At 48.1% G+C, this 23,442-nt stretch overlaps 2 protein-coding genes across 2 annotated transcripts in view; one reads left to right on the forward strand and one right to left on the reverse strand.

The window, feature by feature from the left end:
- Positions 1-2,602, reverse strand: part of SNX2 (sorting nexin 2) — a 49,758-nt gene extending 47,156 nt beyond the window's left edge. Inside the window, exon 1 of the mRNA XM_060245998.1 lies at positions 2,368-2,602. Within this exon, the coding sequence (XP_060101981.1) occupies positions 2,368-2,475 (108 nt within the window). The 5' untranslated portion in view covers positions 2,476-2,602. The remainder of the gene's footprint in view (positions 1-2,367) is intronic.
- Positions 2,603-3,100: 498 nt separating this feature from the next.
- LOC132575927 (myotrophin) lies at positions 3,101-22,886 on the forward strand. Its single transcript, XM_060244613.1, has 4 exons — positions 3,101-3,232; positions 15,743-15,856; positions 17,362-17,445; positions 19,552-22,886. Exons 1-4 carry the CDS (start codon positions 3,161-3,163, stop codon positions 19,636-19,638), a joined length of 357 nt encoding a protein of 118 aa, XP_060100596.1. The 5' UTR covers positions 3,101-3,160; the 3' UTR covers positions 19,639-22,886.
- Positions 22,887-23,442: the final 556 nt, after the last annotated feature.

The following is a 23,442-nucleotide window of genomic DNA, read 5'->3' on the forward strand; positions in this document are numbered from 1 at the left end:
TTACTTTCTTACTTGAGTAACTCGAGAATTCTGATGTAGTTTATTATGTTTACCTAATCAGTATAAATGCCTTGAGATATGTGAAATTGTTTTGCGTAATTTCCAACCTTTGTACTACCAAGTAACATCCGCTATTTAGCAAAATGTTCGCATGTTATATATCGAACTTTGAAATGCATTATTGTGTATGCCTGCTATGATCGTCAATAAAGTCTTTTTATTATAAACAAAAAAAAACATTCAACAGCCAGTTTCCTTATCACTACCCTTCCAGGAAGCCCCACCAAACAATGGGCAAATCCACAAACCAATTGCCCTTTCATCACACCCCCTCCAGCCTACAAATAGCAGCTCTCCAGCAGTCCTGGCCCCACTCAATGCACAGCAGCCAAGAAGGTCTGAACGCCTGCTCCAGCTGCAACACCACTGAGGATGTCCTCCACAGCTGAGAACGAAACGTCTGGAAGGAAAACTTTCTCCAGTAGAACACGGCACTTGATCCCGAAAGATTCTACAAACCCTAATGATGTTACCAGCCGTGAAAACCTGAAATCTTTGATTAAAAAAAAACCACCAGCAGGAACGGAGATACCTGAGCTCTTATATCCCAGTCAGAAGGTGGAAGGTGTGTTGCAAAGAAAGGAGCCAGGATGCAAAGGTGCAAAGCAAAATATCACCCCCACTTACCTGCTGACTAGGACACAAGGCCTCCCCATTCTCACTTAAGCCTGACAAAGGGAACTTTGACTTTCAACAGCTCATACCCTGAAAACCTAAAAACAAAGTTTGAGTCCTGTGGCACCTTTAAGAGCAACAAAACTTAATTCCAGGTATAAGCCTTTGTTGGACTTAAAGGTGCCATTGAACTCAAACTTCACAGCTACCCACCGGAATCTGAAAATCGTGTTGGTCTCTAAGGGTCTTATCTACTGGACTTGCTCTTCTACTGCAAAGCAACTCAGCCACCCAACTTGCTCCACTTCTGGACCTGAGAAAGCCTCCTAGAAAAGCAACAACTCCTAAGAGGGGGTGAGTGGACACTGTGTCTCAAAGCACCGTGTCTTGGAAGAAGCAAGATGGTTGGCAAATCCTTGGGGCCATCAGGCTAAAGGCAGGTGCGGGGGGGGGGGGGGAGAAGAGAGAAAGAAAGGGGCTGCACTCACGCACCCTAAATAATGCACGTTCAATCCACTTTCCAACTGGATTTTGCCAATCCACACAGTAAAATCCAGTTGGAAAGTGCGTTGAAAGTGGATTGAAACTGCAATACTTAGGAGAACAAAGTAGCACCTTTAAGACCTTAATAAGCACCTTAATAAGTTTTATTCAGAATGCAAGCATTCGTATGCATGCATACTTCTTCAGGAAGAAGAACAAAATAGGAGACCAGTAGCACCTTTAATACCAACAAAACTTTATTCAGAATGGAAGCTTCTGAAGAAGTGCACATGCATATGAAAGCTTACATTCTGAATAAAACTTTGTTGGTCTTAAAGGTGCTACTGGACTCCTACTTTGTTCTATCGCTTCAGATCAACACGGCTGCCTGCCTGGATCTATCTGCATTAATATTTAGTTTGTGTGATCACAGCCAGAGACAACACGCCTCTAAGGCAAACCGGTTTGGAGATCCTACCGCCTAAGCTAAAGGAAAACGAGAACACAGACCTGTGGAGTCAGAGGAGTGACAAAGGGCTGCGGTTGTCAACCTCCCGGCAGGAACCCAGTGTTCTCTCAGAACTAAAAGGGCTATCCAACCAACGCAGAACAGTTCCCCTGGGGGAAAAACTGGAGCCCCTCTCCCAGGAGAAACTGGAACGTAAAGCGTGCGTGCAGTTTCACACCTTCTCCCTCCCCTCTGCAAACTACCCTCCCCAAATGGTGCTCCTAAAAATGCCCAAGCCAGAGTTAGCACCAATGTTCCCTCTAAGCTGCAGAGTCTTGCGAGCAAAAACTCTTCTTTGTGAGCTGCTGGTATTAAAGTTGTGAGCTGCTGCATAAAATATTGTTTTACACCCTCTCCCTCCCCTCTCCAAACTACCCTCCCCAAGTGGTGCCCAAGCCAGAGTTGGCACCAATGTTCCCTCTAAGCTGCAAAGTCTTGGGAGCAACAATTCTACTTTGTGAGCTGCTGGTATTAAAGTTGTGAGCTGCTGCATAAATTACTGCGCTCTGGGGGCATTTTTTCCTGAGCTAAGACCAAACGGTGTGAGCCAGACGCTAAAAATCCGTGAGCTAGCTCACACTAACTGAGAGGGAACCCTGGCTGGCGCTCCTGGCCAGGGCTAAAGAGGGAAGCGCCAGGAAGAGAGGGAAGGGCGGGAAAGGCGGACCACAACAACCCCCCCCCCGGCCTACTCCTCCTACCTCCAGCGTCGACACGGTGCTGGTGAAGAGGTCCTCGCCGTCCTCCAGCTCCTCCGCCTCGGTCTGCCGGCCGTCCCCCAGCGGAGGGGGCTCCCGTTCCGCCGCCATCTTATCCTCCCCCCCTCAGCTCCTTCCCAGGCGCGGGATTTCCGGCAGCTGCCTCCAGTCACGTGACCTTCCGCCCGCCCCGCCTCCTTTCCCGCGTCACGTGACTGTAACTAGTCGCAGCTGCTCCAGAGAAAGAGGCGGGGTCGCCGGGTGACAGCTTCGAAGGGGGGGGAGGAGAGAGAAAGAGACGCTGTGATTGGTCGCTCGGAGAGCGGCGGCGAGGAGCGCTAAGAGGGTGCGCGCGCACCCCCTGCCGGCGGTTGGGCGACGGTTGCCGGCCTTTGGAAGCTCGAGAGAAAGGGGCGGGGTCGACGGGTTGACAGTTTCGAAGGAGGGGAGGAAAAGAAGCGCCGCGATTGGTCGCTCGGAGAGCGAGGTGCAGGAGAACCAGAAGGGTACGCGCGCGCCCCCTGGCGGCGGTTGGAAGCTCGAGAGAAAGGGGCGGGGTCGCCGGGTGACAGCTTCGAAGTAGGGTGGGGGTTGAAAAAAGAGGAAAAGAGGCGCTGTGATTGGTCGCTCGGAGAGCCGCGGCGAGGAGAACCAGACGGGCGCGCGCGCACCCCCTGCTGGCGGTTGTGGGACCGTTGGAGTCGGCCCACGGTCGCGCGCCCGCTCGCTCGCTTCCGGCATTGGCCCCGCCCCTCGTTTCGGCTTGGTTGCGGCCCGTGGTGAGGGCGGCGGCGCGATGTCGGACAAGGAGTTCATGTGGGCCCTCAAGAACGGCGACTTGGACGAGGTGAAGGACTACGTGGCCAAGGTGAGGAGGAGGAGGAGGCGGCGGCGGCGGCCCCGGGCCTTGCTCCCGAGGGGGAGGGGGGTTTGAGGCATCTTCTGGGGTGCCCTCTGCGCATGCTCAGGGGTGCTGTGGCGGCGCGTGCAGCGGGGAGCCTTGCCTTGCCCTGGGGCCGAAGGGCGGGTGGCGGGTGGGCGTGGCACCTGGGGAAGCTTTGAGGAGCGGCTGGCGAGGGAGAGGCCCCGGGGCCTTTAAAAGACTTGGCTCGGAGGGATAGAATTGCTGGAGAAGGAGGAACGCTGCATACAGATGGAGCTGGATGGGTTGCCGTGCAGCAGCGGGAGAGAACGTTAAAATCGAAGAGAAGCCATGTTGGATCAGACCAGTGGCCCATCCAGGCTAATATTCTGTACAGCACGGTGGCCAAAACCCAGGTGCCATCAGGAGGCCCGCCAGCAGGGCCATAAGAACAGAAGAGAAGTCATGTTACATCAGACCAATGGCCCATCCAGTCCAACACTCTGTGTCACATAAGAACATAAGAGAAGCCATGTTGGATCAGGACAATGGCCCATCCAGTCCAACACTCTGTGTCACATAAGAACACAAGAGAAGCCATGTTGGATCAGGCCAATGGCCCATCCAGTCCAACACTCTGTGTCACAAAAGAACATAAGAGAAGCCATGTTGGATCAGGACAATGGCCCATCCAGTCCAACACTCTGTGTCACAGAAAAACATAAGAGAAGCCATGTTGGATCAGGCCAATGGCCCCTCCAGTCCAACACTCTGTGTCACATAAGAACATAAGAGAAGCCATGTTGGATCAGGACAATGGCCCATCCAGTCCAACACTCTGTGTCACATAAGAACACAAGAGAAGCCATGTTGGATCAGGCCAATGGCCCATCCAGTCCAACACTCTGTGTCACAAAAGAACATAAGAGAAGCCATGTTGGATCAGGACAATGGCCCATCCAGTCCAACACTCTGTGTCACATAAGAACATAAGAGAAGCCATGTTGGATCAGGCCAATGGCCCCTCCAGTCCAACACTCTGTGTCACATAAGAACATAAGAGAAGCCATGTTGGATCAGGACAATGGCCCATCCAGTCCAACACTCTGTGTCACATAAGAACACAAGAGAAGCCATGTTGGATCAGGCCAATGGCCCATCCAGTCCAACACTCTGTGTCACAAAAGAACATAAGAGAAGCCATGTTGGATCAGGACAATGGCCCATCCAGTCCAACACTCTGTGTCACATAAGAACATAAGAGAAGCCATGTTGGATCAGGCCAATGGCCCCTCCAGTCCAACACTCTGTGTCACATAAGAACATAAGAGAAGCCATGTTGGATCAGGACAATGGCCCATCCAGTCCAACACTCTGTGTCACATAAGAACACAAGAGAAGCCATGTTGGATCAGGCCAATGGCCCATCCAGTCCAACACTCTGTGTCACAAAAGAACATAAGAGAAGCCATGTTGGATCAGGACAATGGCCCATCCAGTCCAACATTCTGTGTCACATAAGAACATAAGAGAAGCCATGTTGGATCAGGCCGGTGGCCCATCCAGTCCAACGCTCTGTGGCACGTAAGAACAGAAGAGAAGCCATGTTGGATCAGGACAATGGCCCATCCAGTCCAACACTCTGTGTCACATAAGAACATAAGAGAAGCCATGTTGGATCAGGCCGGTGGCCCATCCAGTCCAACACTGTGGCACACGGTGGCCAAAAAAACCCAAGTGCCATCCGGAGGTCCACCAACAGGGCCATAAGAACATAAGAGAAGCCATTTTGGATCAGGCCAGTGGCCCAACACTCTGTGTCACTCAGTGGCACAGGTGCCATCAGGAGGTCCTCAAGCAAGAACATAAGAGAAGCCATGTTGGATCAGGCCAATGGCCCATCCAATCCAACATGCTGCGTCACGCAGTGGCCAAAACCCAGGTGCCATCAGGAGGTCCACCAGAAGGACCATAAGAACATAAGCTCAAGAGTATGCAGTTTTCTGGACTTAATTGATACCTAAGATTTCTGTAGTATTACCAGTGCTTATTTTTTTATACCTGCTGCCCCTCTGCATATCCTACATCGTCCAGTCATGACCGCTGTTGTCATTTGTCTGCTCTTGTCATTTGACATTTGAAATCGCCCACTCCACAAAGTATGAGGACCGATGGACTCGTTTTAGCTGTATCTGAAGAAGTGAGCAGTGCCCCACAAAAAGCTCTTTCCACATTCTTTTAAAAAAGTCTTTATGATGTTACTGGCTTCTTGATCTTTTCTACTGCTAAAGCTGCATTGCAATTATTCAGTTCAGGAGGCGGCTTTTGCTTTTGCTAAACTCATGGCCTCGTTACCTTAAAAGAGGTATGCTTAGATTCACACACACACACACCATGAGAATCTAGGCCAGCTCCGTTACTTTAATTTATTTTTCCCCATCTTTCTCCTCAGTGAGGACCAAAGGCAGTGTCTGTGCTACTTCTCTATTTTATCTCCACAACCACCCAGTAAAGTAGATTAGACAGAGTGAGTGTGAGTGCCTGAGGGTCACCCAGCAAGCTTCCATGTCAGGAGTGGGGATTCGAACCCACATCTCCCAGATACTAATCTGACATTTTTTAACCATTGCACCATGCTGGTTCTCTAGATTGAGACTATGGCTTGGACACTGATGAGAATGAATTTGGATTTATATCCCGCCCTATCTCAGAGTCTCTGAGCCGTCACAATCTCCTTTGCCTTCCCCCCACAACAGACACCTTGTGAGGTAGATGTGAGATGAGAGAGCTCTTGTGAGGTGGGTGGGGCTGAGAGGGCTCTCACAGCAGCTGCCCTTTCAAGGACAACTCCTACGAGAGCTATAGCTGACCCAAGGCCATCTCAGCAGCTGCAAGTGGAGGAGTGGGGAATCAAACCCAGTTCTCTCAGATAAGAGTCTGTGCACTTAACCACTATACCAAACTGGAGGTGGGGGCATTTGATGTCCTTGTGCCTACAACTGCCCTGGAGGGTGTTATTTGATCTTGTTAGGAGGCTCATGTATAGTACTCTTGCCCTTTGGCTCTTAGTTAAAGGAAAACCTGCTCTTGACTCAGGGGAAAACTAGACCTTTGTTACTTCAAGAGTTGGGTCTCAGCTTCCCAGACCTTACATGAGTTCCTGACAGCCACCCTGCAGCTGCAGAGAATGGGCACCCCCCTGCCCCGGATTTTTTTTTTGTCTTTGATGTTAAATTGAAGTGTTATTATATATTAAGATCCTGTTACTGACTGACCTGGGGAAGGCAAGGGCAAACCACCCCGTAAAAAGTCTGCCGTGAAAACGTCGTGAAAGCAACGTCACCTCAGAGTCGGAAACGACTGGTGCTTGCACGGGGGACTACCTTTACCTTTTTACTGACTCACTGCAATTTTTTAATATTATACTTGTAATCTGCCTTGGTCATCAGTGGGGGAAAATGGTCTATGAATGCAAGTAATAACCAGAAGAACGTGCTGGCGCAGTCTAAATTATGCAACAGGGGAATAATGCTTTCCCTCCTTACTTAACTTTCTCTCTTTTCTCGCACCCCATTTGAAAACCCTTTCATTAAAGAACATAAGAGCCCTGCTGGATCAGACCAGTGATCCATCTTGTCCAGCATATTGTCTCACCCAGTGGCCAACCAGTTCCTCTGGAGGTCTAGCAACAGAGCATAGAGGCCAAGGCCTTCCCCTGCCTTTGAACATTGAGATTCCCTTTAGTTGCCATGGCTTGTAGCCACTGATGACCCTCTCCTTCATGAATCTGACTTTAACTCAGGGGTGGGGAACCTCTGTCCCGAGGGCCGTATACAGTCCTCGAGGTCACTTGATGTGGCCCTTGGGGATTGCTGGACCGAACCGAGCCATGTGGCAGCCTCCCTGGGGCCTGGCTGGCCAGCGAGGATTGTGGGGCCCAGTCGCGCTGTGCAGCAGCCTCCCCATGGCCAGGCAGGGATCACAGGGCCCAGATGTACTGTGAGGTAGCCTCCCTGGGGCCTGGCTGGCCGGCCAGAATTGCTGCAGGGCCCGGAAAAATTACTGTCACAGTTCAGTTTGCATGTGATTATCCCAGATGGTGTGGCCTAATATGCTAATGAGTGTGTGATCTAATATGCTAATATTAGGGGATGTGGTCTAATATGCTACTGAGTTCCTATGCATTTGCCTAGGGTGGCGGGCCGTGTGTGTGCGGGCCAGATTAGGCTCTCCTCACATGACTTCAAATAGAAAAACAATTATTTGCATTAATTTTGCTGGCCTCAATCATTCTTCCTCGGTGGAGCACTGTTTTTTAAGTTGATAATTTTTCATGGCCTGTGAATGGTGTTATAAATATCCATATGGTCCTTGGCAAAAAAAAGGTTCCCCACCCCTGCTTTAATTCCTTTAAAGCCATCTATTCTTTTGGCCACTACTTCATGCTCGGACAGCGAGTACCCCCCAAAATGGTGCGTGTACCCTTGTTTTCATTTATATCCAGTCCATAACAACTGGTCCGTCTACATCTTGTCCATGGAACCTAGCGGTGGCACTTTGTGAAACTGACATTTGTTTCCATCTAAGCTTTCTAGAATTAGAGCTTCAGAGGTGTGAAACCTACATCCATTAGGTGGATGCTTTTATTTTTGTGAGACAAAAGAAACCGCAACCCTGCTGTTCTTAGGCAGGCTTCAGCCATCTGCTAAACTGCGTGGTAACTGAAGAAAATGGGTGCTAGAACAAGTTCTATTAGTCGCTGTGGTGCTGAGTGGCATGGGTTCTCCAAACTGAGAACCAGTTTGACGTAGTGGTTAAGTGTGTGGACTCTTATCTGGGAGAACCGGGTTTAATTCCCTACTCCTCCACTTATAGCTACTGGAATGGCCTGGGGTTAGCCATAGCTCTTGCAGGAGTTGTCCTCGAAAGGGCAGCTGCTGTGAGAGCCCTCTCAACCCCACCCACCTCACAGGGTATCTATTGTGGGGGGAGAAGATATAGGAGATTGTAAGCCGCTCTGAGTCTCTGATTCAGAGAGAAGGGCAGAGTATAAATCTGCAGTCTTAGAAAAAAAAATCTCTGGTAGAGAAAGGTCTTTGCCAGGCCGTCCGGTGGAAGGTGCTTGTGGTTGAACCTGAGATCTTCTCGATGCAAAGCATGTGCTGTATCACCAATCTATGACTGAAAACTAATCTGGAAAATGTGAAGATGTGCTTCATTTACTATATTTTATACTGCTCCCCCGACCAGTAGTAGATCTTGATTAAAGAATGGGGGGGGGGGGTTGCAAGCTATTACAAGCTCCCCTGACCTAGCTGGCCCAAGCTAGCTCGATTTCAGAAGCTGGCACTTGTTAGTACTTGTATGGGAGACTGCCAAGAAAATCCAGGATCACTACTACACTGAGGTAGGCAACGGCAAACTTCCTCTGTTCCTCTCTTGCCTTGGAAGCCCTACGGGGGTCAGCAGAAGTTGGCAGTGTCTTGACAGCACTTTCCACTGCCCATTAAGCACCAGGGTGGAAGCCCAAGGGCTGGTAGCAAAGGAGACCCACCACCTTTTCTCCAAAGCATTACTGCCATGCTGATAACTAGCTCATCCGTGGTTCAGAAAAGGGCTGTCCATCCAGACTTGCTGAAGATGAAGATGGTTCCATGGAGTGGTTTCAAGATCTTCAAGTACTTGAAGGGCTGTCATGTAGAGGGTGGGGTGGAATTGTTTTCTGTGGCCCCAGAAGGTAGGACCAGAACCAACGGGTTGAAATTAAATCAAGAGAGTTTCCAGCTCAACATTAGGGAGAACTTCCTGACCGTTAGAGCAGTTCCTCAGTGGAACAGGCTTCCTCGGGAGGTGGTGGGCTCTCCTTCCTTGGAGGTTTCTAAATAGAGGCTGGAGGGCAATCTGACTGCGATGAAGATCCTGTGAATTTGGGGGGAGGTATTTATGGGTTTCCTGCATCGTGCAGGGGGTTGGACTAGATGACTCTGGAGGTCCCTTCCAAATCTGTGATTCTATGATCAATGAGTAAGGTGTGGTTTCAGATCTCTGGCTAGCTAGGAATGTGTTGTGCTCACGGGTACATTGATAGCCTACAACTAACAGATGTGGGTATGGTTGGAGGCTTGGACGGGTTCTGGGTTTTAAAACAGAGTTGTCCTAATCATGCAGAAAGATTCATTTGGGGGACTGATGGTTTTGTTTCCAGAGCTGCAAAATTAGCTCACCAGTGAAGAGAACCCTCCCCTCATTGACCGCTTGTCTTCTTTTAGCTTCTCTCCCCCGAATGTTTCCTGCTCACTGAAGGCTACCTCTAATATCTTTGCTAAGGAAGAACAATTTGGGGAAGGGAAGCTGCAGAAAGGCAAGCAACAGGCGATAGAGCTCTGCCCTCGTCATGCCGGGCAGGGGCCACGGCTCCATGACAGACAGGAGGTCCCAGGTTCAGCCCTCAGCATCTCCAGTTCAAAGGATCAGGTAGAAAGTGACAGGAAAGACCTCTGCCTGGGACCCTGGAAGAGCCGCTGCTTATCAGAGTCGACAATACTCATTTGGATGGAGCAATTGTCTGATCCACAATAAGGCAGCTTCATGTATTCAAGGGGTGCTACTTTTTGCTCTTCAAAATCCAAGCCCTGCCTCTCTCTCGCCCCCCCCCCCCCCACGAATGGGGCAACTGGGTGCTGAGCAGGCCCCTGCCATTTCTGTGTCTAGTCCGGGTATTAGTATGCTGTGGTTTAACACTTGAAACCGGGTATACGTTGCCACTGTCAGAGTACTCTGTTGAGCTGAGTGGAGTTCAGGTTTGACTGTGTAGTATAGAAAATGAAGAAAATCAAAAGTACTGTATTTGTCCAGCATTTCTAAATATTAATGGGGCATTTATCTCTGATAACATTGTCAGTTACGGAGTGTCACCCACAGTGGTTTCTCTGGGATACCTTCCAAAGAATTGTGCCTAACTCAACAGCCATGCCGACTGTGGGCTGTTTCCATTGTGAAAACACACCAGCGGACTGTAAAGGTGCGCAGTACCTGCTCCCTCTTCACCTGTCAATTATTACTATTTCCATCTCCCCACCCGGACCATTGGAGGCCTTCTCTGCCCTTCTTTCCCATTTTATTCCTTCCTCCCCCCCCCACCAAAAAAAACACATCCAACTCTGTTTATTTTACGCCTCATCTCTGTCAGGCTTCTGGTTTTCTCCCCTCTCCGCAGCTCTCATGCCTGTCTTCTATCCCCTGCTCCCACTTCCCCAACCCTGCCCCAAGTGTTCCCAGTGTTCTCGCGTATCATGTTTGCTGTTCTTTGTGACCTGTGTGCTCTGGTGCTAGAACTGCATCACAACGGATCCTATCAATTTCCAGGTCTCAGTAAGGCCTCGTAATATCCGTATCTGCTGATCAGCTTTCCATACACAGCAGTTGTTGTGACGCTTCGTAATCCTTCCCTCCTTATGATCCTTTTCTCCCTGAGTAGTTTTCCAAGCCCCGTCCTTTCCCCCCTTTCTCATTGTTTACAGGCTTTGTGCTCATCAACACATCCGTTGGCTACTTTTCTGGCATCTGCAACTGTGTGGGATAGGAGAGTGGGACTGCAGAGACTCTGAGAGCTGAAGTGCCCTTTATGAAGGCCAAATTCCAGTTAGGAGAACATGACCATTAACTTTCCTTCGTTCTGCATAACTTGAGAGCTCAGGTGATGGACGGAGATGGGGAATTGTTCTGTTGTGATCGCTTCAGCATTGAACTTCCTGGGCGGTGGCCAGGGCTTTTTCTGTAGCAGGAACTCCTTTGCATATTAGGCCACACACCCCTGATGTAGCTAATCCTCCAAGAGCTTACAGTAGGCCCTGTATGAGGAGCCCTGTAAGGAATTCTAGCAGGACCTCCTTTGCCTATTAGGCCACACCCTCCTGATGTAGCCAATCCTCCAAGAGCTTACAGTAGGCCCTGTATGAAGAGCCCTGTAAGGAATTCTAGCAGGACCTCCTTTTCATATTAGGCCGCACACCCCTGATGTAGCCAATCCTCCTGGAGCTCTCAGTAGGCCCTGTACGAAGAGCCCTGTAAGGAATTCTAGCAGGACCTCCTTTGGATATTAGGCCACACATCCCTGATGTAGCCAATCCTCCAAGAGCTTACAGTAGGCCCTGTAATAAGACCCCTGTAAGCTCCAGGAGGATTGGCTACATCAGGTGTGTGTGACTTAATATGCAAAGGAGTTCCTGCTACAAAAAAGGTGGTGGCTCAGATGAGCTTTGGGACTCACCTGGCCAAGATCGGGTCCCTCAATCTCTGTGAATGGTGACACTGGCTAGCGGAAGAGAAGTAGCCCAATCTGCTGTTCCTGGAGTCACATTCCCTGGTGTTGCTCTTTCAAAGCCTATGTAAGGTTGCATGTGCCGCTTCAGTCGTGTTCCCTTTCCTATCCTTTCCCTCAGGAAAGTGACCCCCTTAGTCTCTGCCCTGCCTAACTGCACATGACAAAAATATGTTCCTGCTTGTCAGATTTGTTCAGGTAGCTTGGGCTGACGTGTTGGGATCATCTTTCTGTTTTCTCCCTTTGCGCTGGACTTTAAACATCCTAACTCCCTCTTTCCTCAAGTCTTCAAGAGCCCCAGTTCTCCAATAGGGCCACTTTGGACCTTTTCTGTTTCCACAGGGTTTAATTTAAAAAAAAGCAGCACTCTAAAGGCACTTTCACACACGCTAAATAAGGCACTTAAAAAGCTGCAGTCTAAAGGCACTTTCACACACGCTAAATAAGGCACTTTAAAAAGCAACACTCTAAAGGCACTTTCACACATGCTAAATAAGGCACTTTAAAAAGCAGCACTCTAAAGGCACTTTCACACACGCTAAATAAGGCACTTTAAAAAGCTGTAGTCTAAAGGCACTTTCACACATGCTAAATAGGCACTTTTCAATCAGTTTTCAGTGCACTTCGCAACAGGATTTTACTACATGAAATGGCATTACACACTTGCAAAGAGTTGCTGAAGCGGATCGGAACTGCATTATTTAGCATATGTGAAAGCATCCTAAAATTTAACATACTGTGCAAACTTGGCAGTGGTGCATTTCTGTCTGTGTATATGTGTGTGTCTGCTATGCTAAGTTGCCGACTTAAGGGAGCTTTCTGACTTTAGGAAGCTTGCTGCTTTGACCCACAATATCTTTTTCCTCGGTAGTTACTGCAAACTAAGAATCTGTTCATGCATTTCAAATTATTCCACTACTTAGTGTTTTCCAGTTATCGCGAGGAAATGTAAGACTTCTGTGGCACAGACTTTAAACATTGAATTTAGATTCAGGTGTTCATTATTTTGACCTTTTCCCGAAGTCACAGACTTTAAGGAGGCTTTCTTAGAATGAATGTCATGTCAATTTGTTAGGTTTTCTAATACGTACCAGTTTATGCCTAATCTAGACAAGCAGTGGTTTAAGGACTGGATTGAAACAAATCCCTAAGCAGTCACAAGCTGAGGGGAAGGGCCCCATGACGCAGTGGAAGAGCCTCTGCTTGGCAACAGGTCCCAGGTTCAATCCCTGGCATTTCCAGTTAAAAGGACTAAGCGGTAGGTCAGAGGTGGCCAAACTGTGGCTCAGGAGCCACATGTGGCTCTTTCACACATGCTGTGTGGCTCTTGAAGCCCCCACCACCCTGTCGGCCAGCTTGGAGAAGGCATTTGATTCTTTAAATCATTTCTGCAAGCCAGCCAGCAGCTTGGAGAAGGCATTTGAAAAGTTCCTTTCTCCCTCCCTCCCTCTTTCCCTGTTATGTGGCTCTCAACTATCTGATGTTTGTGTGTCTTGTGGCTCTCAAACATTTGGCATTTGTTCTGTGTGGCTCTTATGTTAAGCAGGTTTGGCCATCCCTGCAGTAGATAATGGGAAATATCTCAGCTTGAGACCCAGCAGAGTTGCTGCCAGTCTGATTAGACAATACTGACTTTGATGGACCAAAGGTCTAACTTAATAGAAGGCAGCTTCGTGTATGGGAAGATGTGTGATGGTAGCTTGTCTGTTGCTATTCCAGATAAGAATAAGTGGTGTCAGATACAGAGGTGTGGATTTGGATTCATCCTCAGGGAATTGAGGCATCACCGCTGATGAGCATTCTGTAACAGTTTTCAGAGTTCCCTTTTCAAAGACGCATTTAGTGAAGCGACGGGAAAAAGAAAAAGCAGAGCCAAAAGCAAAGATAATTGGCTTAATCATAGAGTTGGAAGGGATCTCCAGGGTCATCTAGTCCATCGCCCTGCACAATGCAGAATGATGGAGGAAACAGCAAGTTTCGAGCTCAGTAGCACCTTCAATCAAGACCAACAAGATTTCAAGGGTATACGCTTTGGAGTGTCAAAGCTGCCTTTGGAGTGTCAAGCTGTCTTTGGAGAGTCAAAGACGTTTGATGAAGGGACATCTGGCTCTCGAAAGCTCATACCCTGGACATCATGTTGGTCTTGAAGGTGCTATTGGAATCAACGTTCGCTCTTCTATTGTGGACCAGCATGGCTGCTCACCTGAAACTAATGAGGAAAGTAATGAGTATTTTAAAGGCTTAATCTACAATTGCCCAGTTAAGTGAGTACTTTAAGAACATAAGAGAAGCCATGTTGGATCAGGCCAATGGCCCATCCAATCCAACACTCTGTGTCACACAGTGGCCAATATATGTGTGTATGTGTATACACACACACATATACATACATACCTCCTGTGGTAGTGAATTCCACATGTTAATCATCCTTTGGGTGAAGAAGTACTTCCTTTTGTCCATTTTAACCCGACTGCTCAGCAATTTCATTGAATGCCCACGAGTTCTTGTATTGTGAGAAAGGGAAGTACTTCTTTCTCTACTTTCTCCATCCCATGCATAATCTTGTAAACCTCTATCATGTCAGCCCACAGTCGACGTTTCTCCAAGCTAAAGAGCCTCAAGTGTTTTAACCTTTCTTCATAGGGAAAGTGTTCCAAACCTTTAATCATTTTAGTTGCCCTTTTCTGGACTTTTTCCAATGCTATAATATCCTTTTTGAGGTGCGGTGACCAGAATTGTACACAGTATTCCAAATGAGACCACACCATCGATTTATACAGGGGCATTATGATACTGGCTGATTTGTTTTCAATTCCCTTCCTAATAATTCCCAGCATGGCATTGACCTTTTTTATTGCAATTGCACACTGTCTTGATATTTTCAGTGAGTTATCTACCATGACCCCAAGGTCTCTCTCTTGGTCAGTCTCTGCCAGTTCACACCCCATCAACTTGTATTTGTAGCTGGGATTCTTGGCCCCATTGTGCATTGCTTTGCACTTGGCCACATTGAACCTCATCTGCCACATTGACGCCCACTCACCCAGCCTCAACAGATCCCTTTGGAGTGCCTCACAATCCTCTCTGGTTCTCACCACCCTGAACAATTTAGTGTCATCTGCAAACTTGGCCACTTCCCTGCTTACTCCCAACTCCAAATCATTAATGAACAAGTTAAAAGAGCATGGGACCCAGTACTGAGCCCTGTGGCACCCCACTGCTTACCATCCTCCACTGCGAAGACTGCCCATTTATACTCTATTTATACTTTGCAGAGTAGTTTTATTATGTCTTTTTTAATTTGTTAGACACCTTGGTGGTTCTTCTGAGAGATGAATTCCATTAAATAACAAGCAAAACAGAGGAGCAGTTCAGAAAATTCAGTTGCTCAAGTGAGCAGGAGGAAGAGGACACATTTGACAAACAGGTTTCCCTTTCGGGAATGTTTAGCTTATCTTTTGAGTTAAATGTTAATTTTCCCTTGACCAGCTTATCTAGGAAAGGTCAGCATGTAGAAGAATTACTAAAAGCACAGCTCGCATTCGCACAATGCTGCTAAGTGACATTTTTCTTAGGTGGGTGTGCTGATTTCATTTTTCTTCTTGGGCTGCGGTTAGGACTGCTGGGGCGGTCTGTAAAGATCATTTGCTTGCTTTTGGAAAGGAACTCATGTAAGACTTTCTTCTGCTGTGTCATTCCCTGGAGGCTAAGCCCCACGGCCTGGAGATGGGAAGAGCGTAACTAAAAAAAATACCCTCATGCACTTATACTTTTCATAAACCATTGAAAGACTGTTTCCGGAATATTTCGTTCATAGATAACTATCCTAGCGGGAAGAGAGAGACATTCTTTGCTAGGGTTGGTTGCGTCAAAATATATTCAGTGGACCTGCTAACTCCAAACAAGAACTAAGTGACCTAGCAGCCAGGAAAAATGTGAATGCTTGAAAGGGAGGAAGGAAAACACAAAACTGCATTGAGGATTCTTGGGTTAAACAAAAATTCACCAGTCTTCCTGACTCTTGAACCCGGGTGCGGCTTTGCCACTTGGCCTGAGTTGGTGTTAAGACCTTTGAAATGAATACAGAATACAAGGGTTAGGACTTGCCACAGCCTGGCTTGAGGGATGACGTAACCAACTGATCCTCGTTCTCAAATGTCGCTTTGAGTTCTCACTACCGTTTCTTCCTGTTAAAGGGCGAAGATGTGAATCGAACTCTGGAAGGCGGGCGGAAACCTCTCCACTACGCAGCAGATTGCGGGCAGCTCGAGATCCTGGAGTTCCTTCTGCTGAAAGGAGCTGATGTTAACGTACGTTGACTAAAATCAGTTGGACCTGGGGGGAAACTCTGTGTGAAGGGCTAATTGGCAACACTTTTAGAGACTGGTCTTGTATGGTAGAGGCTTCGCTGCCTTGAATCTTCTGCTTTGTCCTGAGTTTTGCAGGCATTTGTGTCGTTTCAAAACTTGGCGTATTTCAAGGAGACTGGTGGAATGAGTGTACGTGCAATGAGCAATGATGGTCTTCTAAGCCCCTTGATGCTTTTAAGAGTCTCCAGCCTTTAGTAACTGGCTAGTCCTCTTGGTGATTGAAAAGAGCGGACTGGGTTAATCTGGGTGGCTGCAAGTAGTTGGATTCAACAGCGCATCAGACAAGCTATGTGAATGCCTGTTCCTCCTCTCCCCCTGCGGTGTTGCGGAATAGTACAGAGTAGATGCATTGCCACAGTGGCTCATATCCGACCAAGTACAGAATAAGTTGATCTGCTTCATTGTTAGGATGTCAGCGTATAAACAAATGGGTCCCATCTTCCTGGGATATTGTTTGTAGGATATCAGCAGCCTGTGTGCAGCCACACGGCCTAAGCCATGGGTGTCGAACTCATTTGTTATGAGGGCTGGATCTGACATGAATGAGACCTTGTTGGGCCGGGCTGTGTCAGGTTTGCCATGTGTGTACCTATTTAAGATTAGGTAGCAGAGATATAAATTTTATAAAGAACACAGACAAACACAAATACATTTTTTTTTAAACTTAAAACATGCTTAAAACGTTAGCACTCATTGGTCTTAAATATGCTTTCTTTGTATTTCTCCCATGGGATCCAGGGAACTGGGCAAAGGAAGCACCGTCTCTTTCCTTCCTTCCCCAGGGGATGAGTGGGGGGAGCCTCAGCCAATAGAAGGAAGAGAGGCTTGGCTCAGTAGCTCTGCTGTGCAATTGCGGGAGCCTGACAAAGCAGGCTATTCTTCCCCAAGGGAGGAGGCTCAGCCAATGGAGAAAATCGAGGTTTTGCTCTGTAGCTCCTGTGCAATTCAGCAAGCCTTGCAAAGCAAGCTGTTATACAGAAGGAAGCAAGAGAGAGGGGGAAGGAAGCAGATTACAGCCAATTGCTTGGGGGCCTGATTCAGCCCCCAAACTGCATGTCTGACACCCCTGATCTAAGCTTTAAAACCATTTAAGTTTTCATTGGAGGGGGGAGGGCATGATTTCCACACGTTTCCCTTCCACCAGCAACTCTGGCTTTGTCCCTCTGGCTGTTTCTGAAGGCGGGTCCTCTGGACCCCCTGCCAAAGAACAGAGTTTCAGAAGGCTCAGTGAGCTGCAGTAGCTGGAGGGAAGACTTAGTGGAAATTTCTGTCCACTCTCCAAAAATCTTAAAATGTCAGGATGTGTGCATAGATGTATGCATAGACAGAGGCCAGTTTATTTGGATGAAGTTCTTCCATGCTGAAGTGTAATAACCATGATGACTTTATTAGCATATTGTGGATATCTGAATATTTTTCATCAAGCGTTGCCCTTTTTTTAACAGGCCCCAGACAAACACAGTATCACTCCACTCCTTTCAGCAGTCTACGAAGACCACATGTCTTGTGTGAAGCTACTCCTGTCAAAGGTGAGAGTTGCAGGGCTGCCCAAATGTTGGGGCTTGGTGTGACCATTTTAGGAATTCTTTCAAACAGTGGGGATATAAGAACATGAGAAGCCATGTTGGATCAGGCCGGTGGCTCATCTAGTCCAACACTCTGTGTCACACAATGGCCAAAACCCAGGTGTCATCAGGAGGTCCACCAGTGGAGCCAGAACTCCAGAAGCCCTCCTACTGTTGCTCCCCAAGCATCAGAGCATCACTGCCCCAGACATAAGAATGTAAGAGAGGCCATGTTGGATCAGGCCAGTGGCCCATCTAGTTTGACACTCTGTCACGCAATGGCCAAAACCCAGGTGCCATCAGGAGGTCTACCAGCAGGGTCAGAACTCCAGAAGCCCCCTCCACGCACTGTGGCTTCTCCAAGTGCCAAGAATACAGAAGAAGAAGAAGATATTGGATTTATATCCCGCCCTCCACTCCAAAGAGTCTCAGAGCGGCTCACAATCTCCTTTAAATTCCTCCCCCACAACAGATGCCCTGTGAGGTGGGTGGGGCTGAAGAGGGCTCTCACAGCAGCTGCCCTTTCAAGGACAACCTCTGCCAGAGCTATGGCTGACCCAAGGCCATTCCAGCAGGTGCAAGTGGAGGAGTGGGGAATCAAACTCGGTTCTCCCAGATAAGAGTTCGTACACATAACCACTACACCAAACTGGCTCTCCATACAAAGCATCACAGCCCCAGACATAAGAATGTAAGAGAGGCCATGTTGGATCAGGCCGGTGGCCTATCTAGTCCGACACTCTGTGTCACACAGTGGCCAAAACCCAGGTGCCATCAGGAGGTCTACCAGCCAGAACTCCAGAAGCCTTCCCACAGTCGCCCCCACGCACTGAGAATATACAGCATCTGTGCCCAGACAATTTTTCATCTAGACTTTGTGGCTAATAGCCACGGATGGACCTCTGATCCATGCTGGTGATTGTTCTTCATACTTTGGACATTCAGTGGCTTTGCATAGTTGGTTACCACTTCAGTTAAGGCAAGCATCAGTTAGTCACTGCTAGGTAGTGACCAACTAGGCATTTTAATGATTTAGTGTAGCTGCAGGTGGGTGTGAGGAAAATTATATGCAAGTCTGATTGTTATAGTGTGCTCAGAATGTCACGCGTAGGCAGAGAGGCCAGAGTTGTTGGAATTGCACCGTTTGCCTTCAGATAGCATGCGGATTTTGAGAGCGATCCTTGCCAAAATGGACCCAAAGAGCCGTGGTGTAAAAATTATTTATCTGTTCTGCTTTGGGCCCTTAAGAGAACCAAAGCACCTTACAGAAACGAAGCAAGTTAATGGAAGCGAAACAGGCAAGCCAAACAAACGTATCCTGGGCAGGTCTTGCTTAGCAGGCTGCGGTAGGCCACAGGCTGTGCGTCTCGGGCTGAAGGTCAAGGGCCAGATGCCCCGGCTATGCCCAGACATCTAGTTTGCACATCTAGTTTGGCCCAGACTGGAATATCATAAGAGACTGAGTTGTGCATTCAAAACTTGATTGGCTTTCAGTGGCGGGGGGGGGGGGGGGATGGCTGTGGTTTGAATCTGCATTTTATCTAGGGACAGCTACAAAATACTGTGAATTCAAGCATGTTTGAAGTGAAAGTATTTCCTTCCCACCTAAAGGCAGAATGAAACTTGGAAGTCACTGTACCTGTACCTCAGTGTGCTGTTTGACTTGTAGATGCCCTAAATCCTTGTTGCAAACTTGCAGTGAGACAAAAATGATTTGCAGCTGAAAAATTATCAAAGAATTCAGGTTTTCACGGCTGGCAACATCATTAGGGTTTGTAGAATCTTTCGGGCTCAAGTGCCGTGTTCTACTGGAGAAAGTTTTTCTTCCAGACGTTTCGTTCTCAGCTGCGGAGAACATCCTCAGTGGCGTTGCAGCCGGAACAGGCGCTCTGACCTGGAAGAAACATCTGGAAGAAAAACTTTCTCCAGTAGAACACGGCACTTGAGCCCAAAAGATTCTACAAACCCTAGCTGAAAAATTGTTTGGGCGTAGAGGATGAAGACATAGTATTGAATTACGGCACTTGCATAAGATAAGTGGTGATTAATATAGTATTCCTCTCTTGACAGGGTGCGGATAAGACGGTGAGAGGACCGGACGGACTCACTGCCTTGGAGGCGACCGACAATCAGGCGATCAAGGCTCTTCTCCAGTGATGGATGGATGGACTGAGATCTCATGTCTCTCCCGTGGCCTCACGCTGCTGCCTGTCTGTCACTCTTTGTATCTTCCAGCTTCTTCCACTAAAGATTGGGGTGGGGGTGGGGAGGGGAGGAAGGAGAAACCACCACTGTAACCCCGACCCGTTAGGGCTCCTCTAAAAGAGACAGAAGGCCCCTCTGGAGAGAGCAGAGATCCATCTCACTGGCATCTCCTTAGGACTGTTTTTTTAAGGCGTATTCTTTCCCCCTCTCCAGCAGGACTGGACGCCCGCTAGGAAAAGGGAGAAGAGCGTGGTCTGAAATGCAGCCTGTACACTTTTCTGATTCTCCTAGGATTTCTGGAAAGTTTTTGAAAGGGTAGCACTGTTCTGTGCTTTCTCGTTTTTGTTAAGGCACTGGAAACCTTGGGCTTTTACACCTTCATTTTCAAATCATGGTAGCGGAACGGCTTCAGTCGAGCTGCATCCTCACACCTCCGGGAGACCCTGCAATAACGGGGGCTTCTGAAATTAGTGCATAATATCCCAGTCTTTAAGAATCGGCTGCCGTGTTAATCCTTCTTTCCCAAAGAATACATTGAAGAATCATGTGTGCTCCAAGACTTTCTAGTTGAGAACCAGCCATATCGGGAAAACGGCACTCTTTGTAAGGTGCCTGCTTGGAAATTCCTCACCTCTGCATCCTAAAATGTGCTGGAACGACGATGGCTCCAGACTCCTGGGTGCTAGAGGATCCTTGCTTTGCCCTGGAGGCTGAAACGTCTTAATTCGAAGTGGCTCTCGATCTTTGAGGCTAATATCATTCCTCTGAAGAAAGCCAAAACGTTCTTCGCTCTAGCTGTATCCTCACCACGTCGATCTCATCAGTGCCGCCTGCCCCATTGGAATGAGGTTTGTTTCACTAGTTTAGTATTGTGTTCAGAAACAAACAAACAAGAAAATCCAGTACCACAGACTCAGCAGTCACAGGGTGGGCTGCAGCTCCTGCCCAGTAAAGGAGAGTACTTTATACAGGTCTCTCTTCACCAATACTTTTTAAGGTGGTTTTCTTAGGGACATTGACTTAAGAGGCTTTGCGTTATGCTAAGGTTTGTTTGTTTGAGTTGCTGATAGAAACAGCACCTGGATATTCTTCCTGGACAAAATTTGAGCCACGTCAGCCTTCCCGTTTTGGTGTAGAGCCAGTTTGGTGTAGTGGTTAAGTGTGCGGACTCTTATCTGGGAGAACCAGGTTTGATTCCCCACTCCTCCACTTGCACCTGCTGGAATGGCCTTGGGTCAGCCATAGCTCTAGCAGAGGTTGTCCTTGAAAGGGCAGCTGCTGCAAGAGTTCTCTCAGCCCCACCCACCTCACAGGGTGTCTGTTGGGGGGGAGGAAGGTAAAGGAGATTGTGAGCCGCTCTGAGACTCTTCGGAGTGGAGGGCGGGATATAAATCCAATATCTTCTTCTTCTATCATATTCATCTTCTTCTTCTTCCCAATAAGAGTTGTCCTGGCTTCACATCAAGACCTGTGATAGCCCTCCAAGATACGGACTGTTAGGTTTCGTATACGCATTTATAGAACGGAGTGTACCTTTTCCCATATTTGTAGCGTTTCCTTCCAGTGAAAAATCCAGCCATTGAGTCACTGTTCCAAAAAAGAAGCGAGAGTATAATCCGTAGAGTATGCGGAATCCATGTGGTACTGGAAGCATGCACCACGACTCCAGTTGTACTTCGTTTCTCTTGGGACCCATTCTGATGCCACTCAGAACATCTCCGCAAAGGAGCAGCCGTGAGGGGAGCAAACAGGTCTTTAAAAAGGACTCCCGGAAAGAGAGCCCTCTAATCTCTCTATCTGCCCTTCACGCAGGAAGCCGATACGAACAACCTACCCAGACCAGTCTTCATCCTGATCTTTCTGTACTACTGGAAAGGCATCGATGAAGATGCTGGGCAGTAAACATTATCGTCAGACTAAAATTCTGCGACTAAAATTCTGGCTGGGATGGTTGGATTCAGTAGCCTCTTCGAACGGTCTCCCGACCCGGAATGAAAGGAACCAGTCCTGATCAGTCTAGAACGGGTGAAATTCTGAAGGTGCTTCACAGCCTGCAGTTCTCATCAGTACTCCTTTTGGTAGGATCTTGGGCCACTTGGATCTTTCTGGCATCTTGGTCCTGGCATTTCAGGCTCTGCAACTTTCATTGTTATCTAGACATCTCAGCTTCTTTTTCCTTCTGCCTTTTCCTTTCAGAAATGGTAGATGAGTTCTGATGACTTCCCATACTTCCATCTTCTCAGCACCGGGCCTTGATCTCTGGCCTAAACTAAGTTGAGTTAATGAGAGCCAGTTTGGTGCCGTGGTTAAGTGGGCAGACTCTTTATCTGGGAAAACCGGGTTTGATTCCCCACTCCTCCACTTGCAGCTGCTGGAATGGTCTTGGGTCAGCCAGAGCTCTCGTAGGAGTTGTCCTTGAAAGGGCAGCTGCTGTGAGAGCCCCCTCAGCCCCACCCACCTCACAGGGTTTCTGTTGTGGGGGGAGAAGATATAGGAGATTGTAAGCCGCTCTGAGTTTCTGATTCAGAGAGAAGGGCGGGTATAAATCTGCAGTCTTCTTCTTAATTTTGGATTCTTCTACTTAGAATATGGGTAGCATGCGATCTCCACTTGTGGGAGGGGAAGTCGGAGTGCTGTTTTCTGATGCTGACGCTTAGTTGTCGGAAACTCTTGATGCAAATACCTTTTCCAGGTAGGAGTCTTTGCAGTGGGCGATTGAAACTAACGATCCAAATACCAGATCTCCGGCAACCATGTAGGCTGTCATTTCCTTTCAAGCTCCAGCTTAATCGCTTGCGGTCTCAAAGCTTTCAGCTCCGCCCCTCGTACAGGCTTTTGTTTCCCTAACAGTTTTTGTTCTCGATGGCAAATACTAAATAAATGGAGAAGTAGCTAGGAGAAGCTGGTTAAGAGTGGAACGTCCTCAGCGGAGCAGTCGCCACGTTGCATGCAAAACCCGACCTGGAAAATCCTTCCATTTTGATCAGTGGAGAAATGGTCATATCTTTCTACCCAACGCTGGAAGCAAAACCGTGGTTTGTGCGTTTTGATATTTGACCTTTTTTTCCCAGGGCGGTAACTGTTTTTCCACAGTTGGGTTTATCGTTATCATGGCTCGTACCCGTCTCGACTGCTAAAAGATGCCGTGTTTTCGTTTGTGTTGCAAGAATGGATGGAATAAACTTGAACTGTGTTCTGAAGTGAAGCTTTGTTGACTTCTCTGTCACTTGATAGACGTTGTTTGCCTGGCGTTCCAGAAAGCTTTTGGTAAAGTTCCTCATCAAAGGCTCATAAGTAAACTCAGTAGTCATGGGGTAAAAGGACAACTCCTCTTGTGGATCAAAAACCAGCTAATAAATAGGAAACAGAGTGGGTATAAATGGGGGCACTTTTCACAGTGGGGGGCGGTTAGCAGTGGGGTGCTCCAGGGCTCATGACTGGGCCCAGTGCTTTTCAACTTGCCCGTAAACTATTTGGAGTTGGGAGTAAGCGGTGAAGTGGCTAAGTTTGCGAATGACACTAGATCGTTCAGGGTGGTGAGAACCAGAGAGGATTGTGAGGCGCTCCGAAGGGATCTGTCGAGGCTGGGCGAGTGGGCGTCAACACGGCAAATGAGATTCAACATGCCCAAGTGCAAAGTAATGCACATTGGGGCCAAAAATCCTAACTGTAAATACAAGCTGATGGGGACCGAATTGGTTGAGACTGGTAGATAACTCACTGAAAATGTTGAGAGAGTGTACGACTGCAATAAAG

The sequence above is a fragment of the Heteronotia binoei genome, chromosome 8 (genome assembly GCF_032191835.1).
Source record: "Heteronotia binoei isolate CCM8104 ecotype False Entrance Well chromosome 8, APGP_CSIRO_Hbin_v1, whole genome shotgun sequence".
NCBI lineage: Eukaryota > Metazoa > Chordata > Lepidosauria > Squamata > Gekkonidae > Heteronotia > Heteronotia binoei.